This window comes from Miniopterus natalensis, chromosome 9, assembly GCF_054644295.1.
Source record: "Miniopterus natalensis isolate mMinNat1 chromosome 9, mMinNat1.hap1, whole genome shotgun sequence".
Taxonomy (NCBI): Eukaryota; Metazoa; Chordata; class Mammalia; order Chiroptera; family Miniopteridae; genus Miniopterus; species Miniopterus natalensis.
The window spans coordinates 29813959-29837738 of record NC_142089.1 but is presented as its reverse complement, the minus strand read 5'-3'; the positions used below and the strand labels follow the sequence as shown (position 1 = coordinate 29837738).

At 35.4% G+C, this 23780-nt stretch overlaps 1 protein-coding gene and 1 pseudogene across 1 annotated transcript; one reads left to right on the top strand and one right to left on the bottom strand.

Moving 5' to 3' along the window:
• Positions 1–276: 276 nt before the first annotated feature.
• C9H1orf185 (chromosome 9 C1orf185 homolog) lies at positions 277–19248 on the bottom strand. The gene is made up of 5 exons (XM_016214168.2): positions 19233–19248; positions 17875–17980; positions 13774–13909; positions 2046–2082; positions 277–626 (listed from the first exon to the last, which is right to left on the bottom strand). The coding sequence occupies exons 1-5, from the start codon at positions 19246–19248 to the stop codon at positions 331–333; spliced, it is 591 nt and encodes a 196-aa protein (XP_016069654.2). The 3' UTR covers positions 277–330.
• A 503-nt stretch (positions 19249–19751) lies between these two features.
• On the top strand, positions 19752–20578 carry LOC107538023 (large ribosomal subunit protein eL8 pseudogene; annotated as a pseudogene).
• Positions 20579–23780: the final 3202 nt, after the last annotated feature.

The window sequence follows — 23780 nt, the reverse complement described above, 5'->3', positions numbered from 1 at the left end:
TGTGTTATTTTGTATTATTATGTCTTTTGAAGAGATATGAGGAGTTAAGCTGAAAGTTCATGATATCACTCTAGTTCTTCCTGTAATTTTGTTTTCAGAAATAAGAATCAGTAAGGGAAGTAGGACCACTCCATGGTAAAGAAAAAGAAAAGCAATACTAGCATGGATATGTTGAGAGACTCAGAAGCTGGTGATTCAGTTTTAACTTTACTAATTTTAGTGTATACAAAGTTTCAAAAGGAAAGTCTTTCAATATTATGTTGAAGGTTTTGTATTTTAACTCCTGTATTTCTTCCTGAAAATATTTCATTAATGTCATCTTTTTGATGATCATAAAGTGTCATATTCAGTACATTCTTCTAATGGAATGGTTGACAGGTATGGAAATACTTTTTCCATTAGAGGTTCCTTGAGAAAAGGTATTGCAGAGCTCCTTTTCATTAGAGAATCATCAGAAAACCACTCATCAGCTGCTTCTATAGTTTCACTGTAATAAGAATCAGATGGTAATGTCGATAGGCTTAAGGACACATTGCTGCTCTTTGTTGTTGAGGTAGTCTCTGAAGGGTCACAAATGACCTTTTTTGTTGCAAGGCAGAATTCATCTTTAGAGTGATCTTTACTTGCTGTAAAAGAAAATTAGATTTACTATGAATATTATATATTTATGAGCCAAATCTTAATTATAAGGACAATGTTTCTGTTAAAATTTAGACTCTTGCCCTGGCCGGTGTGGCTCAGTGGGTTGGAGCATCGTCTGTACACCGCAAAATTGCAGGTTTGCTCCCTGGTCAGGGCATATACCTAGGTTGAGGGTTCCATACCCAGCTGGGGAGTGTTCAGGAGGCAACCAAGGAATGTTTCTCTCTCTTCTCTCCTCCTCTCTAAAATCAATAAACGTATCCTTGGGTGAGGAGTTAAAAAAATTAGAATCTTTTTAGGGTTGTAATGGACAGGATGGTGATATAGTGAAAATTCTGAGTTGCTATCATGATATGTACACTGTTAAATATGTAACTGGGAATTAGAAACATTTTTATGATAATCAAGAGTAGAAAAGTCTATTCTAAATAAAATCAATGTATGAACAGAAGAGGATTCTGAACAGGCTAGAAATATCAGTTCTGGAATGTCCCTTAAAATTAGAAAAGACAGTTTCTTAACTATTTATAGCTAAATATTGTCTTATTTTTAAAAAAACACAAGCCTCCTTGAGTCGGCAGACTACAAAATGTTTGGTCCATAGTGGAAAGGGCCTATCAGTTGGCATTATACCAATAAAAGTAACAACTAACATTCCTACAGTGTCTTACAATTTGCAAAGCAGTTCGATAGACTTCAGTGTCACTTATCCGTGTCACTTATCCTCTCAGTAATTCTTTAAGGGAGTTATTATCGCACCACTTTACAAAAGAGGAGACTGAGAATTAGAGATGAATCACCACAGATCAGATACAAAATGGACTTCAATCGAGATTTTTGTTACTAAGTCTCATGCTTCTCCTAATATGTTATTTATGCCGACAGTTGGTATTTAAAAACACTGTTTTAGAAAAGATCACATTTATATATCTTAAAACATCTTTTACTATATTTTACATATTAACTTTTGATATTAATGTGTAACATTAATTTTGAAAGCTGTTTTAAATACCTTGTTACATTTTATATTCAGTATTTCTAAAATTGTGTAGGAGGACAATGTTTTAGATACTAAAACATAATATGTACTATCTAAAGGGTTATAAAACACTCAGGTCTTTTGACCCTCTGGCATTACTATGTGGCAATGACTATGATGCCTTTGGGTATAAATAAGGGACAAAAATTAAAATTTCACATTTTAATTTAAGATATAACATTGCAAGTTTTGTTTTCTAAAAAAAGTATGCCCATTCACATACTAATAAATTAATGTTTCCCTTGAATTTTTATGGTTTTTAAAAATACTTAGATAACATTTAGGATAGCCTCTTGATTTTTAAAGATGTGAATTGTTCTAAGTTGATTACAATTTCTTCTAATAAATTGCTGAGAACAAGTACCTTCTATATGTGCTGTTTCCTTTTTTCTTTGCTCCTCCTATATAAAAAAGTTATTTGTATTTTAAAAAACTGAAGTTTTAATATACTTTCTTTACTATATTTGACATATACTTAAGAACAATAGATTTTAACATAAATTTTTGATGGAATAACGTTTTATTCCATGATAAGAATTTATTTCACCAAAATATATTGACAGGAAAAGTGTTGAGGTGTCATCTGAAAAGAATGTGGAGTGGTTCAGAAAGGCAGCCTCCAGGGTAGGGAACGGAAGTGTGAAATACAGTTCAACAGGATTACTTCCCTCCATCCTCGCTTCGAGGCACTTGGTTAGAACTAGAGAGGGCTAACTAAGTAATTAGGATTCCCAGACTTACTCCTTTCATTAATCAATAACAACAACAAAGTGAATTCTGGCTAAAGGCTTTTATAAAAATGCAACTATTCTTTTGAAGCAAATGAAACATTTGATGAAACAATACATTCCAGATGTGTTGTGGGAAGTATGGTGGTGCAGTAGCTCTCAAACTTCAGGGCATCAGAATCAGCTGGTGTGTTTGTTAAAATGATGATTTTGGCCCGGCCGGGCGTGGCTCAGCGGTTGAGCGTCGACCTAGGATCCAGGCCATCGGGGTTCGATTCCCGGTCAGGGCACAGGCCCAGGTTGCGGGCTCGATCAATGACTCTCTCATCATTGATGTTTCTATCTCTCTCTCTCCCTCTCCCTTCCTCTCTCTGAAATCAATAAAGGTTTAAAAATATATATATAAATAAATAAAATGATGATTTTGGGGTATAATATCAGGCCCTACTGAAACACATTCTCTGGGAATATGCATTGTAACACACGCCACAACTGGTTCTGACTCAGGTTATCCTTCGACCACTGGAAAAACAATGCTAGTGCCCAGGGTGCTCGGAATGGAGCAGGTGAGGTTGAGGCTGGAGAGAGAACATTATCTCTTGTGTTCTGGGGAAACAGTGTTAGTGCTGATCTGCATTGTCCTGCCCCTCCTCACGGGCTTGCTTAGGATATACATATATAGGCACTTATATACCATAAGCACCTTTAATTTTTTGCCACTTTTACCTTTTGTTAATATAAATGCCAGTATAAGCTGCTGATCTTACCTTGTCTAAATTTAGGACCAATTCAATTTGGGACTCCTATGTAAATTATATTAGAACATTGCTTCTCAGACATCAACGTACCTATGTATTATCTGGGGAGCTTGTTAAAATGCATGTTCTAACACATTAGGTCTGGGGTTAAAGCGCATATTCTGACTCATTCGACACTGCATTTCTAACAGGCTCCCAGGTAATACTGATACTGTTGGTCTGGGAACCATGGAGTAAAACCCTAGACTGATTAAAATTCTATCCAAATTAAAGTAATGACAAATGGGCATTCTTATATATTGCTGCATAAAAACAGGTAGAATTTTTCTAGGGGGCAAGTTAACAAATCTACTTCTAGAAATTAATTATGCCAAACAAATAATTTTGGATTTGTGCAAATATTCAGTTAGTAGTATGCTCATCACAACATTGTTTAGCATTTTTAAAACCTGCAATTTAAAATTCTAAGTGTAAGAAAATAGTTAAATGTATTTTGGTATATAAATATTAATACAATGAATATTCTTTCAACTATTAAAAATGATGTTATAATATCAGAAGGACTTTAAAAATGGGGACATATCAAAAGACAGCAGAACAATCTTGAAAGGGTGCCCACTGGTTAAATTTGGGAAAATTTGAACATCAAAATAATTATAGTAATGGGTTATGATCTGCTGAATAACATAGAAGTCCATGAGAGTCTCTACTGGTAATAAATAAATAAAATAAGAAAGATAGACGAGCATCTTCCTCCCAATAGAAGCCAAATGATAAATGCAGATGGGAGGGATAGAATTGGAAAAATCATCATTTTGCTATAGTTTTGTAAAGACTGGCTCAGGCAAGAATAATTTCTACAGCTAATTAAGTAGAGTTTGATGGAAGGAAGGATATTTGCATGGCTTTGAAGTGTCACCACAGATTGTTTATTCATTGCTAGGATAAAAGTAGGAATAATACATTGCGGGGAAGAACAGACATCATTCTATGATTAACTGAAATCACTGGTGAAGAGCAGACGGACACTCTGTGCCTCCAGGTGTGATAAGCTGGATCTGATCACAGGGAAAAGCCAAACTGAGGAACAGTCCATGCTCTATAAAATAACTGGCCTGCATTCTTCAAAAATGTCAGTATCATGTAAGATGAAAAAAGGAAACTTTAAAATATTTTGAACTGAATAATGATGAAAAAAAATTTTTTGTGGGATTCAGCAAAAGCAGTGCTTAGAGGGAACCTGAATATTAAATGCTTATATTAGAAAAGAAGAAAAGCCTAATAATAATAAAATTGAAAACTCCTAGCAATACTAGAATCAGAAATAGTGCCATCACTACAGATTCTACAGATATTAGAAGCATAATAAGAAACATAATAAACTTAACAATAGAGATGAAAGGGAAATACTTTCCATTCATTTTGGGAATAACTGATATTAATATCAGCTAAGATAAGAAAATTACAGAATAACATACCTTGTAAACACAGATGCAAAAATTCCTTAAAATATATTAGTAAATCAAATCCAATGAGGTTTATTCTAGGAATACAGGTTGTAACATTTGAAATTCAATGTAATCCACATTAACAAAATAAAAGAGAAAACCTATGTGAACAATTTCAAAAGATGCAGAAAAAGCATTTGGCAAAATTCAGCGTTCCTTATTGATTTTTTTTTTTTTTTTTAAAACCCTTTCAGTAAACTAAGAATAGAAGGGAATTTCCTCAACTTGACAATATGCATCTATAAAAATCCCATAGCTAAGCTCCTACTTAATGGTGAAGAGCTAAATATATTCTCTAAAAGACAAGGAATATATAAAGGACATCTGCTCTCAACACTTCTCATATTTATACTGGAGGTCCTACCCAATGGAGCAAGATGAGAAAATAAAAGTATAAAGATTGGGAAAAAAGTAAAACTGATGTGTTTTGCAGATGACATGATTGTGTATGTAGAAAATCTTATGGAGTAAGCAAAAAACTCCTAGAAGTAATAAATAAATTAATTTATAAAAGACACAGAACACAAGTCAATATAAACAACAACTGTAGCAAAATCAGCATTTCACTAAAAACTAATCTATGAACCAAATGTAATTCCCATTTTAATCTCAACAAGATTTTTTTGTAGGTAGAGATAAATTTATCTTAAAATTTATGTGACAGGCAAAATAACAGGAAAAGCTACAACAATGTTGAAAAAGAATTAAATTAGAGGAAACATGCTGCTCAGTTTTATGACCTCCTGTACAGCTAGAGTGTGGTATTGGTAGTGACAGGCATACAGATCAATGGTGCAGACAGAAAATCCAGAAATAGACCCACAAATATATACCCAACAGATTTTTGACAAAAGTTGCAAAAGCAATTAAGTGGAAAAACAGTTTTTTCAATAAACAGTGCTGGAACAATTAGACATCAGTAGCCCCCCATGTTAACTTTGATCTAAACCTCATACCTTATATAAAAATTAACTAAAAATGGATCAAAGATAGAAATATAAAAGGTAAAACTATAATAGCTAAAACAATCTTGAAAAAGAATAAAGTTAAAGAACTTCTTGATACCAAACTTACTACAAAGCTACAGTAATTAAGACAGCGTGGTACTGGTATAAGTATATATATATGGATCAATGAACTAGAGCTGAGATTCAGAAATAAATGCTCCCATTTACAGTCAATTGATTTTTGACAAGGATGCCAGAACAATTCAATAGGGAAAAAAGTTTTTTCAACTAATGGTGTAGCTATCTACATCAAATAAATGAAGTTAGACCCATATCTTACACAAGATACAAAAACTTACTCCAAATGAATCAAACATTCAAATATAAGAGCTAAAACTATTAAATTCTTAGAAGGCTAAAACTTACATTTACAGAAAAACCTGTACACAGATGTTCACAGCATCTTTATTTTGTAATAGCTTCTAACTGGAAACAAACCCAAACATTCCTTAATAGGTAAATGGTTACACAAACTATGGTACATCCATACAGTATTATACTATTCAGCAGTAGAAAAAAGCAACCATTAATACATAAATGATTTGGAGAGATTTTAAGAATATTATGGTAAATGAAGAAAAGCCAGGATCAAAAGGCCACATGTTGTATGGTTCAATTTGTAACATTCTGGAAATGACAGAATTATAGAAACGGAGAACATGTTAATGGTTGCCAGAGGTGAGGGGAGGAAGGAGAACAGCATGAGGAAATTCGTTTGTGGTGACGGAATCATTCTGTATGTTGACTACGGTGGTAGTTATACAAATCTATACATATGATAAAATGACATTGAATTACATACAAAGACAACAAGGAGATAAGTACATGCACACTGGTATAATCTGAGTAAGGTCTGTAGTCTAAATTTCCTGGTTTTGATAATGTTTACTTATGATAAAGTAGAAAGTATACTTTTGGTAAAGTGTACTTATGTAAGATATCATTAGGGGAAGTGGGTGATGGGTACACAGGACATCTTTATAAATTTTACAGCTTCTTGATCTGTAATCCAGAATAAGAAGATAAAAGAAATAAACTGTATTTATATTTACTAACAAACAACTGGGAGATCAAATTTAAAAATCAATACTATTTACCATAGCATAAAATACCTCAATTAAATCTAACAAATAATGTAAAAAATTTCTATACCTAAAACTATAAACTAAAATTAAAAACCACATTAAATTAATAAATTTTTAAAAAGAAGACCTCAATAAAAGTAAAGTAATACTATGTTTATGGATTAAAAGAGTCAATGTTTTAAGATGTCCGTTCTCCTTAAATTGATTTATAGATTCAATGCCAGTTCAATCAAACGGATCTTTTAAAAGAACTAAACAAGCTGCTTTCTAAATTATATGGAAAAACAAAGCACTTAGAATAGAAACAAGACTCTTGAGCAAAGAAGAATATAGTTGGAGGATTTATAATACTTAATTCCATGACTCACTATAAAGCTACTGTAAGCAGGACAGCACAGTATTATTTAAGGACATACAAACAGTTCACTAAAAAGAATACAGAGTTCAACAAATAAACCAACATATATACAGTAGATTTTCAATCAAAGTGACAAATTAGTTAAATAGGGAAATAAAGATCTTTTAAACAAAATTTTCTGGAATAACTGGGTATCATCATGGATAAAGATGAACCCTGACTTCTACCTCATAGACCTAATCATAAAGCCCAACATTATAGAGCAACTAAAACAAAACACAGGAGAATATCTATGCAAATTTAGGAAGATAAATATTTGTTAGAAAGCATACAAATTTCTTTTAAAAGGAAAAAAGTCACAGATTGGACTTTATTAACATTAAAACTTTCTGCCGATCAAATGATACCATTGTAAAAAAGAACAGACAAGCCACAGTCTGTGTGAAAATGTGTTCACAACATATATATCTCATATAATAGACTTGCATCCTACTTGTATTAAGAGCTGAAAGTCATTCCCTGGCCGGACGTGGCTCAGCAGTTGAGCATCTACCCAGGATCCAGACTGAGGTTTGATTCCCGGTCAGGGCACATGCCTGCGTTGCGGGCTAGGTTCTCAGGAGGGAGCGTGCAGGAGGCAGCCGATCAATGACTCTCATCATTGATGTTTCTCTCTCCCTTTTCCTCTCTGAAATCAATAAAGATATAGTAAAAAAAAAAGAACTGAAAGTCATTAATTTAAAAAACAACAAAAGATCCATACAACTCAATTTAAATGGGCAAAAGACTTAAGCAGAACACAAAAGAACCTATACGATTGACCAACGAACACATGAAAAGTTCCTCAACATCTTTAGTTATCAGAGAAATGTAAACTAAAAGCATATTGAAATACCATTCCACACCCATTGAAATGGCTAAAATAAAAAATACTAGTAACTCTAAATGTTGACAAGGATGTAGAGCAACTGGAAATCTCACTTATTGCTGATGGGAGTGAAATAAGTTACAACCACTTTGGAAATTGTTTGGCATTTTCTTATAAAGTTACACATACATCTAACCAAGCCCCACCAATTTCATGTTCAGGTATTTCCCCATGAAAAGTGAAAATATATGTTCACTAAAAATACATGAATATTTAGAGTAACCTTATTCATACTAGTCAAAAACTGAAAACAACTCAAGTGTCCAGCAAAGGAATACATAATCAAATTGTTGTATATCCATACAATGGAACACTACTTATCAATAGAAAAAAAAGTTCTAATACACACAATAACGTGGGTGAATCCCCAAAATGTGTGTTAAGTGAAAGAAGCCAGATATAGAAGATATGTATTATATGATTCCATTTGTATGAAATCTAGGAATTGATTAAAATTAACTTTATTGACAGAAATCAGAAAGTGCTTAACTGGGAAGAGTAGAGGTAACATGAAGGAAGGTTTTCAGATGATAAAAATGCTGTGTATCTTGTTTTGGGTGTTGATACAATGGATATACAATTGTCAGTGTTCATTGAATGGAACATCTAAGGTCTTTGCTTTCTATTGTAGGTAATTGCACATCAATAAAATATTCTAAAACTCAGATCAATTTCACTTCAGTGGTATTTCCCCCCCATGTTCATAACCCCAATATAATAAGAAAAACATCAGATAAACCCAAATTGAAGGACATTTTACAAAATACACGATCAGCACTTCTTAAAACTGTAAAAGTCAGGTAAAACAAGAAAAGACAATCACAGAGCAAAGGAAATTAAAGAGACAAATGCAATATGGTATCTGGGATTAGGTCTTGAAGGAGCAAAATACATTTGTATAAAAGCTGGTGAAATATAAATAAAGTCTGGAATTTAGTTAATAACAATATATCAATGTTGGTTTCTTAGTTTTGACAAATGTACCATGGTAATTTAAGATTTTAACATTGGGATAAACTGGGTGAAAGGTATAATAGAACTCTATATTATCTTTGCAACTTTTTTAATAAATCTAATATTATTCCAAATAAAACGTTTACTTAAAAATCATATGCAAAAGCATAAACACATAAATTTTCCTGTAATAAAAGTTCATATAAGATGTGCATGGCTTTTATGAAGGTAATTATAAAGCTTTATTGAAAGATATTAAAGATTACATAAATACAGAGAAACATCATGTTCATGGATTAGAAACTTAGTATTGTAAAGAATTGGTCTAAATTGATCTAAAACTGCACTGCATTTCCCCTCAAAATTCCAAAAGAATTTCAGTAAATGCTACTAGACAGTTGGGCAAACATATGGAAAAAAAGTGAAATTGGATTCCTTTTTACACCAAACACAGAAATCAATTCCAGATTGATTAAAGACCTATGTAGTCAAAACTATAAAACTCTTAGAAAACAATATAGAAGGACATCTTTATGACTTTGGAGTAGGGAAGGAAATAATAAATCATAAAAGAAAGGGCTGAGAAATTAGTTTACATTAAAAATAAAAGAAATTTTTGTTTATTAAAACATACCATAAAAATAATGAAAAGGAAAGCCACATATTGGATGAAGATATAAAAATTAACATAACTGACAAAGGATTAATTATCCAGAATAAATAACTCTTTTAAAGTTTTATAATAAAAAGACAAATAGAAAAAGAGGTGAGATTTGAACATGCATTTTACATAAGAGAAAATCATAGTGGCCAATGAACTTTAGAAAAGACAATCACCCTCATTTTTTAGCAGGAAAATACAAATTAAAACTAGAATGAGATATCAAGAGAATCAGAAAACAAATCATAGGCTGGGTAAAAATGTTTGCAAACAACACATCTGATAAAAGACTGCTATTTAAAATATATAAAGACAGGGAAGGTGGGGGTGGATGGGTAAGTGGGTGGGGAGAGATCAACCAAGGAATCTATATGCATACATGCATAACCCATGGACACAGACAATAGCGTGGTGAAGGCCTGGGGTGGGGAGTGGGTGTGGGATGGAAGGGTCAATGAGGAAAAAAGGGGACATCTGTAATATTTTCAACAATAAAGATAAAAAATAAAAATAAATAAAAATAAAATATATAAAGAACTCTTAAAACTCAACAATAAGAAAATGAACAACCCAATTAAAAATGAGCAAAAGATTTAAACAGATACCTCATCACAGATGGCAAATAAACATAGGAAAACATGTTCAACATCATATGTCAAAAGAGAAATGCAAATTAAAGCACTATATACCTATTATAATGGTGAAAATCCCAAACATTGACCAGCAAACGCTAGTGTGAATGCATACTGGTACAGCCACTTTGGCAGATAGTTTGGCGGTTTCCAAAAAACTAAACACCTCTTACCATTCTATCCAGCAGTTATGATCATTGCTGATCAAATGAGTTGAAAACATATAGCAGCTTTGCTCGTAATTGCTAACACTTGGAAGCAACCAAGATGTCCCTCAGTAAGGGAGTGGATAAACAAACTGCGGTATATCCATGCAATGGAATATTATTCAGCGCTAAAAAGAAATGAACTTTCAAGCCTTGAAAAGCCAGGTAGAATCTTAAATGCATACTACTAAGTGAAAGAAATCAGTCTAAAAGGGCTACATACTATATGATTCTGATTATATGACATTCTGAATAAGGCAGAACTATGGAAACAGTAAAATGGTTAGTGCTTGCCAAGGGATAGAGGAGAGGGAGGAATGATCAGGCGAAGAACAACATTGTCAGGGCAGTGAAACTATTCTGTATGATACTCTCTCCCCATTCCTTTCCTTCTCCCATCCTCCCTCCTCCCGCCCCCTTCTATGGTTTTGAATATATATATATATATACCCCATATATATATATAAAATATATATCATATACATACATTTCCCCCCCCAAAAAACCCCTACAGTGTGTAACACCAAGAGTGAATCCTAATGTAAACTATGGACTTTGGGTGATAATGATGTGCCAATACAAGTTCATTAATTATAACAAATGTACTACTCTGGATGTTCATAGTGGGGGAAAGTGTGGGGGCAAAGGGTATATGGAAACTCTACTTTCTGCTTAATTTTGCTATGAACCTAAAACTGCTAAAAAAATAGTCTATTTAGAAAAAACTATAGTGAGATACTATTACACAGTCATCAGATTATCAAAAATTAAAATATAAACATAAAACTTGATGTATTCATACAATGGAATGCCATATAACAGTAAAAATAATGAACTATGGGTATATGCGCCAACCTGGATGAATCTCAGAAATGTAATATTACACAAAAAGGGAAGAGTATATTATACATGGAGCCCAAAAACATAAAATTTAATAGTACATTGTTCAAGGATCTATAACATTTATGGCAAAACCATAGAGAAAAGCATGGAAATAGTTCATTGCAACTGCAGGATAGTGGGTCCTTCAGTGAAGGGTGGGGGTGTGGGATGTAAGAGGTAAAGACTTAGGACACCTCAAAGGTACTGGTAATATTCTGTTTCTTTGTCTGGGTGGCAGGTATAAAAATTCCATTTATTATTTTTTAAACCTCCTGTGTATATTCTTTTGTATGTATGTTGTCTTTCACAGGAAAAGCTCTTTTAGAAACCAAGCTGTAGCTCTATATTAATCAAACAATATTGTAAAAAGAATTTTCACCCTGCTTGCCTGTTGGAGTAGGAAAGAGGCAGAAGCTGAGGCGAGTAAAAGAGTGGCGCGTGAGAGAGTCCTTTGTATACTGAAACTGATGGTGGCTGCGGTCAGCACTGCCTACACTCTGCTTTCACACTGTGTTTTATTACATCTTTTCTCCGAGTTAGTTTCCTTTCACTGACCATCAAGAGTCCCAAATTTATGTCTGCCTGTACATTATCTCTCCCACTAGACTATAAATCTCATGGAAGCAGGGACTCTTGTCTCCTGTTCACTATCAAATTTCCAGTTGCCTAGAACAGTACATAAGCATTTATTACATATTTGCTGAATGAATAATAGACAGTCTAATTAAAATCTAGTACTCTTATATATGTACTTCTTTCATCATAGCGCTCATGACATTTTTGTAATCTTTTTTGGTATGTATCCATCATTGGATATGAAGACACCATTATATCAATAGTACCTACCAAAATTCCTAGCATGTGGTGGCTATCAGTAAATTCAATTAATATTAAATGCATACACAGAAACATTGTTTTCTCTGCAATGCTATCTCTATTTCAAATTATCCTTCATTGGAAAGTCAGAGCTTTCTTTAATAACCTTTAGAATTAATTTGATCATTAAACCTGCCTGTTTAAAGCCCTCCAGTAATACTAAAGGTATACTTGTATTGTGCTCACTATGTGGCCAGGTACTATCCTGAGTGTTTCTGTATACTAATTCATTTAATTCCTGTAACAATTCTATGGAGATGAAATCATCTTCGTTTTGCAGATGAGGAAATTGAGACACAAGGAAGTTAAGTAATTTGCCTAAAATGACACAATTAGTAGTGGTAAAGCAATGCCTCCAGTGGATCTGTAGAGACTATGGGGTAAGATCCAAAACCCTTAGAAAACAAATAAGGCTCTTCACAACGTCACCTCCAGAATCTTTTCCCACCACTCCCTTCTATAAACCCTAGGCTCCAAACATAAAATTTTTCTGAACACGTTACTTCCCTTCATTGCTACAAGCCTTTGAACATACTGTCCTTTGTTTTCTTGCCTCCTGGCAAACTTCTATTCACTTCTTAAACGTCTTCTCTGGGAAGCCTCTTAATTTATGCTCCCTTGTCTGCATTTCTTCAATTTTGTGGCTCTTATCACATTATGTTATAATTTTCAGTTTTTCTTCTCTACTAACTTTGGGATCATCTAGGTCTGGACTCATGTCTTATTTGTTTATGCAGACTAAGTGCCAAAACTAGCGTTGCCATATTTAAGGCACTCGAAAAATGTTTGTTAAACAAATGAATAAACACTGAGTTCAACTTGAGTTCAATATTCAAGATGTACAGTGAAAGTTTGACATCTTATCATTTTGTTGATACTTTACTATTAATGTTACAAAACCACTAAAGTATTTGTTTTGTTTAGCTATATCTGCTTTCAGTTTCTACTGGTCTTTCCCTTGTTCTGGTTAGCACTTTTTTGACACATTTTAAAAAGTTAATTATGTGTCTGCCTTTCACACTTGTACTAGCTAGCACCTCAAATGTCAGGTTCCTATCTTACTGTCCCCAGTGTGAGAGGTGGGGTGAGCTGGGCAGAGCTTGGAGTATAATGAAGGCTTAGGAAGTCCTTAATTTTAATCAGTTGGTTCTGTTAGATTATCTGGTTATCTGGGTACCCTCTTATCTCCGTATCTCTTTCCTCTGATGGGCCTGGCAGTTTTGCTTTGCTTTTCTTAGCCATTTATCTTCACCCTGTAACAATCAGAATAGGGGAATGTAGGTTCTCAGGCTAGAGACTTAGTGAAGCAACTACAGAAGGAGACGTTTTCATTCAGTGTTTCAGCGTCCTATAATGTAAACCCTAACTAGCTTGGGTAATTTAAATTTAGCTCAAGTTATTGTCCTTCAGGTTGAAAAATAACAGTAGGTATTCTGTCTTTCAAAATTGAAAGACAACAACACTAATGACATGGTATCAAAAAAATTATTTGAAAAAATTGCACTCTACCTGTAATTGGAATATTCCAGTATGAAAATTTCGAGAAATAAAAACACACTGAGAATGAGATTTACTCTCCGCCTCTGATGATCTTTGGCTGCATCTCTCATCAGTTGCTTTAAATGTGGAATTTTGAAATATTTCTCTGAAAAATATGTTATAGAGAATGTTATTAAAAATGAATTGTATTATAAACCAATGAAAATTATTTTGTTTCCACCCAGCCGGTGTGGCTAAGTGGTTGAGTGTCGGCCCATGAACCAAGAGGTCACCGCTTTGATTCTTGGTCAGGGCACATGCCCTGGTTTGGGGCTTGATCCCCAGTGGGAGGCGTGCAAGAGGCAGCCAATTGATGTTTCTCATCCATGTTCCTATCTCTCTATCCCTCTCCCTTCCTCTCTCTCTAAAAATCAATTAAAACATATTTTTAAAAAGTAAAAATAAAAAATTTATTTTGTTTCCAATAGTTACATATAAGGGTTTAAAAATCAGAATAAATACATTACTACATATTTATTTTGAAATGCACAAGTCAATTTATATATTCCCTTCTCGTATGTTACTGATTATACTTATTTTATTCATAGAATGTAAATTAAACTGCTTCTTATGCAGGGTTAATATTTATAGTTTGAAGATCAACCATGATTTTTCTAAATTTAAAATATTTTTCAATTACAGTTTACATTCAATATAGTTCTGTATTGGTCTCAGATGTACAGCATAGTAGCTAGAAAATAATGTACTTTACAGGGTGGTTCCCCCTAATATTTCAAGTACTCACCTGGCCACATACATAGTTACTATGATATTATTGATTATATTCTCTATGCTGTATTTACATCTCAGTGATTATTCTGTAACTACCAATTTGTATTTCTTAATTCCTTCACCTTTTACACCCAGTCCCCAAACCCCCTTCCCCTCTGTCAACTGTCAGTCTGTTCTCTGTATGAGTCTGTTTCTATTTTGTTTATTTATTTTGTTCTTTAGAGTCCATATTTAAGTGAAATCGTATGTAAGCATGAGTTTTTTATATCCTTTTTTCTGGCTGTGAGAAAATTAATTGACTTTAATGTTAGTCTTTTCAGAAATTTACCTTTAATGACAAAGGAAATTAACTGAAATGAAACCCAATGGTCAATTTTATATTTAATAATGTTTCTGACAAAAGTGGGAGGAAACTGAATTGTAACTAATGACTTACAAAAGAAGAGTACCTGTGATCTTTATCCATGCAACCGCAAACAATTTTAAGAGAGAGCTTAAAATAACAAAACAGCAAGTAAAACCCCAGATGATCAAAGACAGATATGTAAAGGCAATGTAGTTTCTAACAGTCATTCTAAACTTACTGATTTAAATAATAATGTTAATTGCCATTTCTTCTTTCAGAGATACTAGAGAATTTCCAAATTAATTCAAGAGTATATTATGTTACTTAATGAGGTATTAACAATTAGGGTTTATTCATTTATGGAATTAAGTTCACTTGATGAATATTTATTGAGTACTTACTATGTGTCAGGCACTGTGCCGGGTGTTGTGTATATAGTGGCAAAGGAAAATAAACAGTCACTACCCTCATAGAATTGTCATAGCTCTCATGGAACTTAAACACTAGTAAGGAAGACAGACAATAAAATAATCACAATAAGATGAAAAATTACAAGTATGGGAAGTGTCATCAAGGAAAGCTACCTGGTACTGTGTGAGTACTATATAACACAGGGAATTAATCTGCTTAGAGGGGTCAGGGAAGGCTTTTCTGAGGAAGGATAATTGAATTGGACATGTGAAGAAATAGTAGTTATTAGAGTGTGGTGGAGAAGGACAGGTGGGAGTAAGAATATTCTAGTCAGAGAGAATATCAAGTCCAAAGGCTAGTGGCTGTGTGCTGTATGTAAAGTGGCAGAAGCACAGAAAGCAAGAGGGAAAGTGGGAGATAAAATTGGGGAGTATGCATGGGAAGACCACGCAGGGGCTTAAAAGTCATGTCATTTTGTCTTTATCCTAAAGGCAATGAGAAGTCTTGTATAATAGAGTGGGGATGGGGTGCAAGGCTGGGATCACCTGATCAGATTTGTGTTTGGACAATGTCTGGCTTAAGTGTGGAGAGATCAAACAAGGCTGACAGTGAACGCAGGGGTCACTTACAACTCCTGCAGCAGTCTACGTGGGGGATACGATAACGTGGACAAGGTGGCGGCAATGCGGCGGAGAGAAACGGATAGATCTGAGAAATTTATGAGGTAAAAGAAATAGAACTTGGGGATGGTTCAAATTTAGGGGGATGGGAAGGCGTAAGGGAGATATCAAGTATGTCTTCCATCTTTAGAAAAAAATACTCTTCCTTGACCCCACATTCTCCTCCAGCTACTGCCCCATTTATCAGCCCCCCTTCACACACACACACGCACGCACACAGAGCTTCTTGAAAGAGGTATCTATACTTATCTCAATATTCTCAACTCTTGTGTTTTACTCAAAGGTAAGCTTCTGAACCTATCACCCCATCAAAATTCTTTAAGGCCACCAATAACTTCCAAGTTGCCAAATCCAAAAATTATTTCTCTAATCTCACTTTTCTCAACTTCTTAAGCATCTTGAATATAACTGGTTGTTGCCGTCTTCCTGAAACATGTTCATAATGTCATAATTTTGCCTTTCTTGACATGTTTCCCAGATATTGTTGATTCTTCCTACTCTTTGTTAAATTTCTAACTGTTGGTGGGCTGAAGGGTACAACCCTAGGTTTTTCTCTTTCAACAATCACTCCCAAGCCCTGGACGGGTAGCTCAGTTGGCTAGAGCATCATCCCAATAGGCCAAGGTTGTGGGTTCGATCCCCAGTCAACCACTCAGTGATTGAGTGCTGACCCATGAACCAAGAGGTCATTGGTTCGATTCCTGGTCAGGGCACATGCCCAGGTTTCAGGTTCGATCCCCAGTGGGGGACGTACAGGAGGCAGCCAATTGATGTTTCTCTCTCATTGATGTTTCTATCTATCCCTCTCCTTTGCCCTCTCTCTAGAATCAATAAAAACATATTTTAAAAAAGAATCAACCAATGAATGCATAAAACAAGTGGAACAGCAAATTGATGTCTCTCTCCCCCCTCCTCCTCTCTTTCTAAAGTCAATCAATAATAATAATAATAATAATAATAATAAACCAAATCACTCACTGGTTAGTCTCATCCAGTTCTATGACTTTAAGAGAACCTAAATCTTCAGTCCTAGATTCTTTCCTGAAGTTCATGTCATATCCAACTGTCTATTTGAAATTTCCATTTGGATGTCTAATAGGCTTTCAAAAGCACATCCAAAATACAACTCCTAGTTTATTACCATTCCCTCAGCTTGCTCTCTCCTACAATCATCTTATCTCAGTAAATGGAATGAACAACTAAACAGTTGCTCCCGGTAAATATGTAGGTGTTAGCATTAGTTTGGCCATTTCACTTCATCTTTCCTTACCTCATTCGGTTCATCAAGCCCTGCTAACTTTATCTGCAAAACACAGTCCAAATCCAACTCCTTTTCACCTCCTCTGCTTCCATATTAGTCCAAGGCACTATCATCTCTCACCTGGACTATGTAAAGCCTCCTAACTTGTCTCTCTGCTCTCACCCTTGCTCCATTAAAATTCAGGCTTCACAGAGAAGAAAAATATTTTAAAAATATAAATCAGAACTTTCATATATTGCCAGTTGGAGTGTACACCTACTTTGGAAAACTGGCAGTTTCTTATAAAGTTAATCATATGATCCATCAATTTCACTCTTAAGTATTTACCCAACAGAAGTGAAAGCACATGTACAAAAATATTTATACAAGAACGTTCACAGCAGCCTCATTCCTAACAGCTAAAAACTTGAAATGACCCAAATGTCACAGAAGAATGAACAAACAGACTCAGGTATATTCATTCATACAATGGGATACTAGTCATCAAAAAAAAGAATGAACTGCAGATAAATACAACTTTGGTATATAGCCTTATAAAATTTTCTTTACACCATTAATTCCCAAATGCAGATGTTTATGAACCCAAGAAAACTAAGATTTGAGAGGCTGGAAATTAAGTAAAATACTCTGATAAAACTTACCTTCGTTTGCAAATCAGGAACCACAAAGCTGATGCCAAAGCAAAGAAACCAATTCCAAAGGCAACAGCAGCCGCCGCCAGAAAATAGGTTAAGTGATTAGAAAAACCTACACAAATAAATTATAAAAGAATATTTCATGCATGTATCTTCAATCTCCAGGTAAAAATAAACAATATAATATTTCAAGCAATACTACGTAGTGTAGTGTCAAGACATTAACTAGGAAATTGGGAGACCTGAATTTTGTACTGTGCAATTCTCATAAATTTAAAGATCCTAATCATGCTGATTAGGGCCCAGTGTGCATTTCTCTGACCCTGCTAGGAACTGAGACCTTGGCTTTATTTGTTTTTCTACAGCTTTCACCTCCGTTTTTCTTAAGTAGTTTTCTCCCTTCCCAGTCCAGCTGTGAATTTTTGTTATTTTTCTAGTATTCTTTGCAGTCTTCCAAAATAAGGCATTCATTTTAATATTTTGATTATCAATCACTACAAAAAGTTGGATGAAGGTAATAAAGAACAAGTATAAGGACTTTATAAAGACATAACACATTCTCTGAAAATAACACAATTAATTCTGAAACTAATAACCTAATATGTATGTGAAAGCTTCCATACTTATGGATACTTATAATCACACATAAATAACTCATGCATTAAAGAAGAAATAAATGGAAATACATGGAACTAACCAATAGTGAAAGCCCTCTGTATAAATACTTGCAGCAACAAAGCCGGAGCCAAATTCAAGGGAAATGTATGACCCTAAATACATATATTAGAAAAGAAATCTGAAAAATAATGAGCTTGGCATTCAAATTACAAGTTGAAAAGGACCAGCAAAATAAACCCAAGTAATGTAGAGGAAAGAAATAAAGAACAGAAATTATGAAATACAAATTAAGATTTTTGGTAAAGACTAATAAGACGACAAATCTCTACTAAGATTAACCAAATAAAAAAGAAGGCATAAGTAAACAATATTAAAAATGAAGAACAAACAAGCTATAGCAGAGATTAAAATAAGAAAATACTTTTAACAAATTTATGCTGTTTTAAAACTTATACTAGTTATTATATATACCTAAAAAATGACTTACAAAAAGTGACTCAAGAAGTAATAGAAAACCTAAATGAACATGTATCCATTAAATTGAATCAGCAATTACAAAATTTCCCCAAAACAAAAAGCAGGCCCCAATAACTTTATAATTTCTACTGTATACCCATGATTCAAGTATTTCTTATCTTATACAAGCTCTTCCAGAAAATAGAAAGAGATTGCTGGCTGTTTGTCCAAATACATTTTCCTCTTCTTCCCAGGCAAAAAGCTAGACTAGATGTCCCAGCTTCCCATACCATTAGGTGAAGCCATGTGACGGAGTTCTAACCAACGGAATTTGAGTGGAGGTGATGTCATAAAAAGCTCCCAAGCACCTTTCTCCATGTTCTTCCTCCTTCGGGTTTAGCTGGGATGGAGACACCTGGAGGGAACTTTGGAAGCCATGTGTCATCATGAATCTGATTGACATTCAACCCAAATAAAATGCAAACACAACACACCAGAATTTGTGGGATGCCACCAAAGCAGTACTTATGGGAAGAAATCTATACCAAAAAAACGCAATATTAGGGGAAAATTTATGAAAAATCTTAAAAACTAGACCAAGTAGAGCAAATTAAGCCCAATATAAACAGAAGGGGGGAAAAACCTAAAAACTAAAGTGGAAACCAGTGAAACAGAAAACAGAAAAACAATAGAGAAAATCAATAAAACCAAAAGCTGGCTGAGGTCTACAAAATTGAAATCTTTTAGCTAGACGGATCAATAAAAAAGAAAAAGGGTCTTTCCTCCCGCCGCCCGAGACACAGAGAGGAAAGAAGGCTAAGAGGAAGCAGGTGGACTGGCCCCTGCTGTCGTGAGGCAGGAGGCCAAAACGGTGGTAAATCCCGTTTGAGAAAATGCCTAAGAATTTTGGCATTGAACAGGACACCCAGCCCAAAGGGGACCTCACGCGCTTTGTCAAATGGCCCCGCTCCACTTAGCAGCGGGGGCAAAGGGCTGTCCTCCTCTAAGCACCTGAAAGTGCCGCCTGCAATGAGCCAGTTCTCCCAGGCCGTGGTCTGCCAGGCGGCTCGGCTGCTTGGGCTGGCCCACAGCACAGAGGGGCCAACGCGAAAGCCACAGAGACTGTTGGCCTGGGCTGAGAAAAAGGCTGCTGGCGAAGGGAATATCCCCACCAACAGGCCACCTGTCTAGCAGGGGTTAACACTGTCACCACCTTGGTAGAGAAGAAGATGAGCCGGCAGTAATTGCACGTGATGGGGATCCCATCGAGCTGCTTGTCTTCCTGCCTGCCCCGTGCTGTCAGATGGGGTTTCCCTGCTGCATTATCAAGGGGAACGCCATGCTGGGGTGTCTAGTCCACAAGAAAACCTGCACCACTTTCGCCTTCACACAGATTAACTTGGAAGACAAAGGAGCTCTGGCTCAGCTGGTGAAAGCTATCTGGACCAATGACAATGACAAATATGATGAGATCTGCTACCACTGGGTAGGCAACGTCCTTGGTCCCAAGTCGGTGGCTCACATTGCCAAGCCAAAAAAGGCAAAGGCTAAAGAAATAAAATGGGCACAATTACCAATATCAGAAATTAGAAAGGTGACATTATTACAGGTTCTACAGATAGTAAAAGAACAGTAAGGCAGTATTATGAACAATTTTATGCTAATAAATTTAACAACTTACATGACATGGAAAAATTCCTTAAAAGAACATAAATTGCCAAGCTTATTCAAGAAGAAATGAGCAACATAAACAGACACATATTGACTAAAGAAACAGAAACAGAAATTGTAGTTAAAATGCTTCCTACAAGGAAAACTCCATGTCCAGGTGGCTTCACTGGTAAATTCTACTAAACATTTAAGGGTTAGTATGAAATAAGAATTAGTATTAAGGTAATACTAATTCTACACAAATGCTTCCAAAAATGTAAATACAAGAGAACACTTTTCAATTCATTCTATGAGGCCAGCATTAACTTGTTACCAAAACCAGACAAGAGCGAGAGAAAGAGAGGAAATTATAAATTGAACATAAATGCAAAATGCATCTATGTTAGGCATCATGAACATAGATGCAAAAATTCTAAACAACGTTTTAGCAAATATAACATTATAGTAAAAGGATAATACATCATGACCAAGTGAGGTTTATCTCAAGAATATGGAGTTGGTTTAGCATTTTAAAGCCAATCCAAGAAATACACCATATCAACAAGTTTGGAAAGAAAATCCACATGATCAAAATGGATCTATGTCAATAGATACGAAAAATTTTGAAAAGATCCAACATCTATTCCTGATTTTTTTAAAAAAATACAGAAAATTCTCAGCAAACTAGGATACAAGGAAAACTTTATCTTTGTTTTCAGGTTCCTCAACCTGATAAAGGCCATTTACAAAAAAATCAGACTGAATGGTAAAAAACGGAATGTTTTCTTCCTAAAATCAGGAGCAATACAGTGAAATCCACTCTCACAACTTCTGTTCAACCCTGCACTGAAGGTTCTAGTGCAGCCAGGCATGGAAAAGAAATAAAACGCATCTTGATTAGAAAAGAACTAAATGTTTGTATTCTCAGTGTTATAGTCCGAACATTTTTGTGCCCCCCAAATTCATATGTTGAAATCCTAATGCCCAATGTGATATCTGTACTCAATGAGTATTGGAAGGTGGGGCCTTCTGGAGGTACGTAGGTCTTGACGGTGGAGCCCTCAGGAATGGGATTAGTGCAATTAGGAAAAAGATTCCACCGAGGCCCCTGGCCCCTTCCAACCATATGAGGACACAGCAATAAGCAGGAAGAGGGAGCTCCCCAGACACAAAACTTGACCGTGCAGGTACCCTAATCTCAGACTTTCAGCTACCAGAACTGTGAGAAATAAATTTCTGTTGTTTATAAGCCACCCAGTTTGTGGTATTTTATTATAGCAGCTCAAATGGACTAAGACACACAGAGAACATGATCATCAATGTTAAAAAAAACCCTGTGGAATTAAAATAAACTAGAACAGGTGAGTTTAACAAGATTGCAGGATACGAGATCAATATACAAAAAACAACTGTCTTCTAAAACTGCAAAACTCCTAGAAGAAAACAGGAAAAAAGTTTTATGATGTTAGTCTTGGCAGTAATTTCATGAATGTGACACCAAAAGCAAATATAGACAAATGGGATTATATCAAACTAAAAAGTTTCTGCACAGCAAAGGAAACAGAGTAAAAAGGCAACATACAGAATGGAAAAAATATCTGCAAACCATGAGGGCTTAATTTCCAAAATATAAAAGCTAAACCCAATACCAAAGAAACTAATACGCCAATTTAAAAATGGGCTAAAGACTTGACTAGACATTTTTTCAGAGAAGGCACACAAATGGCCAACAAGCATATGAATAGATGTTAAACATCACTAATTTTTAGGGAAATGCAAATCAAAATCACAGTGAGATATCAACTCACACCTGTTAGGGTGGCCATTAAAAAACACACACACAAGTGTGGCTGAGAATGTGGAGAAATTGGAACTCTTGTACACTGTTGGTGGAAATGCAAAATGGTGTAGCTGCTATAAAAACAGTATGGAGTTTCCTCAAAAATTAAAATTAGAACTATCATATGATCCTGCAATCCCACTACATCTACCTGGGGGGGGGGGGGGAGGGAGATTAAATTAGCTAATGAATGAAAAATGTATTAAAAGCTGGAAAAAGTTATCAAATATGTTATTAATCTGGTGAGAGTAAAAAGTCAATTTCCTTAATTTTCAAAGCAGATCATATACTTTATTACTTGTATATCTATCATATAAAATACATTTTTCCTTCAGTAAATAATGACTTTGAATCCTTGTCAGTTTTCTTGAACTGACTGCTATCTGGCTCCTCACAAAGTCAGTGCAGACAAATGAAACTTGAAATAGTAAAGATATATAATCAAATATTACTTGTAATAAGTGACACTATTAGAAAATATATCTAAGCCATAATTAGTATTTCTACAGAAATGTCTTTAATGCTGTTATAATATTGTATCATTTTTGCTGCTTTTAAGTAACTAAAACAACTCATAACAAAATAAAAATTTGTTCATTCTTACACAAATGATCCTGACTTGTGCATAGTTTTCTTTTTGCTAATTTATCAAACCCTACGTTTTGCTTCTCCATCTGTGGTTAAAGACACATCACTCTAAACAAATAAAAATGTTTAAAATAAGGAGCTTACCGCTTGGTGTTTATTTGAAATTACATTTTTTCATTCTGAAGAGTCTCAGTAAAGTGTAGGTTATGGCAGAATGTCTCTTTGCCTGCTTTAACTAGGGCTATGTTAAATTGACAAAACACCACCTTACTCCTGCTTGAGTATCTCTTTCACTATACAGGTTAGCAAATAGCTTAGTATCAACACAAATATCCAAACAAATGTGAGTAAATCATTGCTACGTGAAGGACTTCATACATGAATAATTTAGCTCTTTACATGCTGAAGCCTTGCCGTTCAGGGTGTCCTACGGCTTCTGCAGCCCGCAGGCAGGCCCCAGGCTTGCCCGGCCGCAGGCCCCGGCCCCAGGCTTGCCCGGCCGCAGGCAGGCCCCGGCCCCAGGCTTGCCCGGCCGCAGGCGCAGGCCCCAGGCTTGCCCGGCCGCAGGCGCAGGCCCCGGCCCCAGGCTTGCCCGGCCGCAGGCAGGCCCCGGCCCCAGGCTTGCCCGGCCGCAGGCGCAGGCGCAGGCCCCAGGCTTGCCCGGCCGCAGGCGCGGGCCCCGGCCCCAGGCTTGCCCGGCGCCCCAGGCTTGCCCGGCGCCCCAGGCTTGCCCGGCGCCCCAGGCTTGCCCGGCGCCCCA

What these genes read in the sequence shown, in the direction of transcription:
- C9H1orf185 (XM_016214168.2), bottom strand. An exon ending in CTGGAATATTCCAATTACAG is followed by an intron (nt 2,083 to 13,773) that starts GTAGAGTGCAAT and finishes TTTTTTATATAG; the next exon opens with GAGGAGCAAAGAAAAAAGGA. An exon ending in GGAAACAGCACATATAGAAG is followed by an intron (nt 627 to 2,045) that starts GTACTTGTTCTC and finishes TTTCTTTTACAG; the next exon opens with CAAGTAAAGATCACTCTAAA.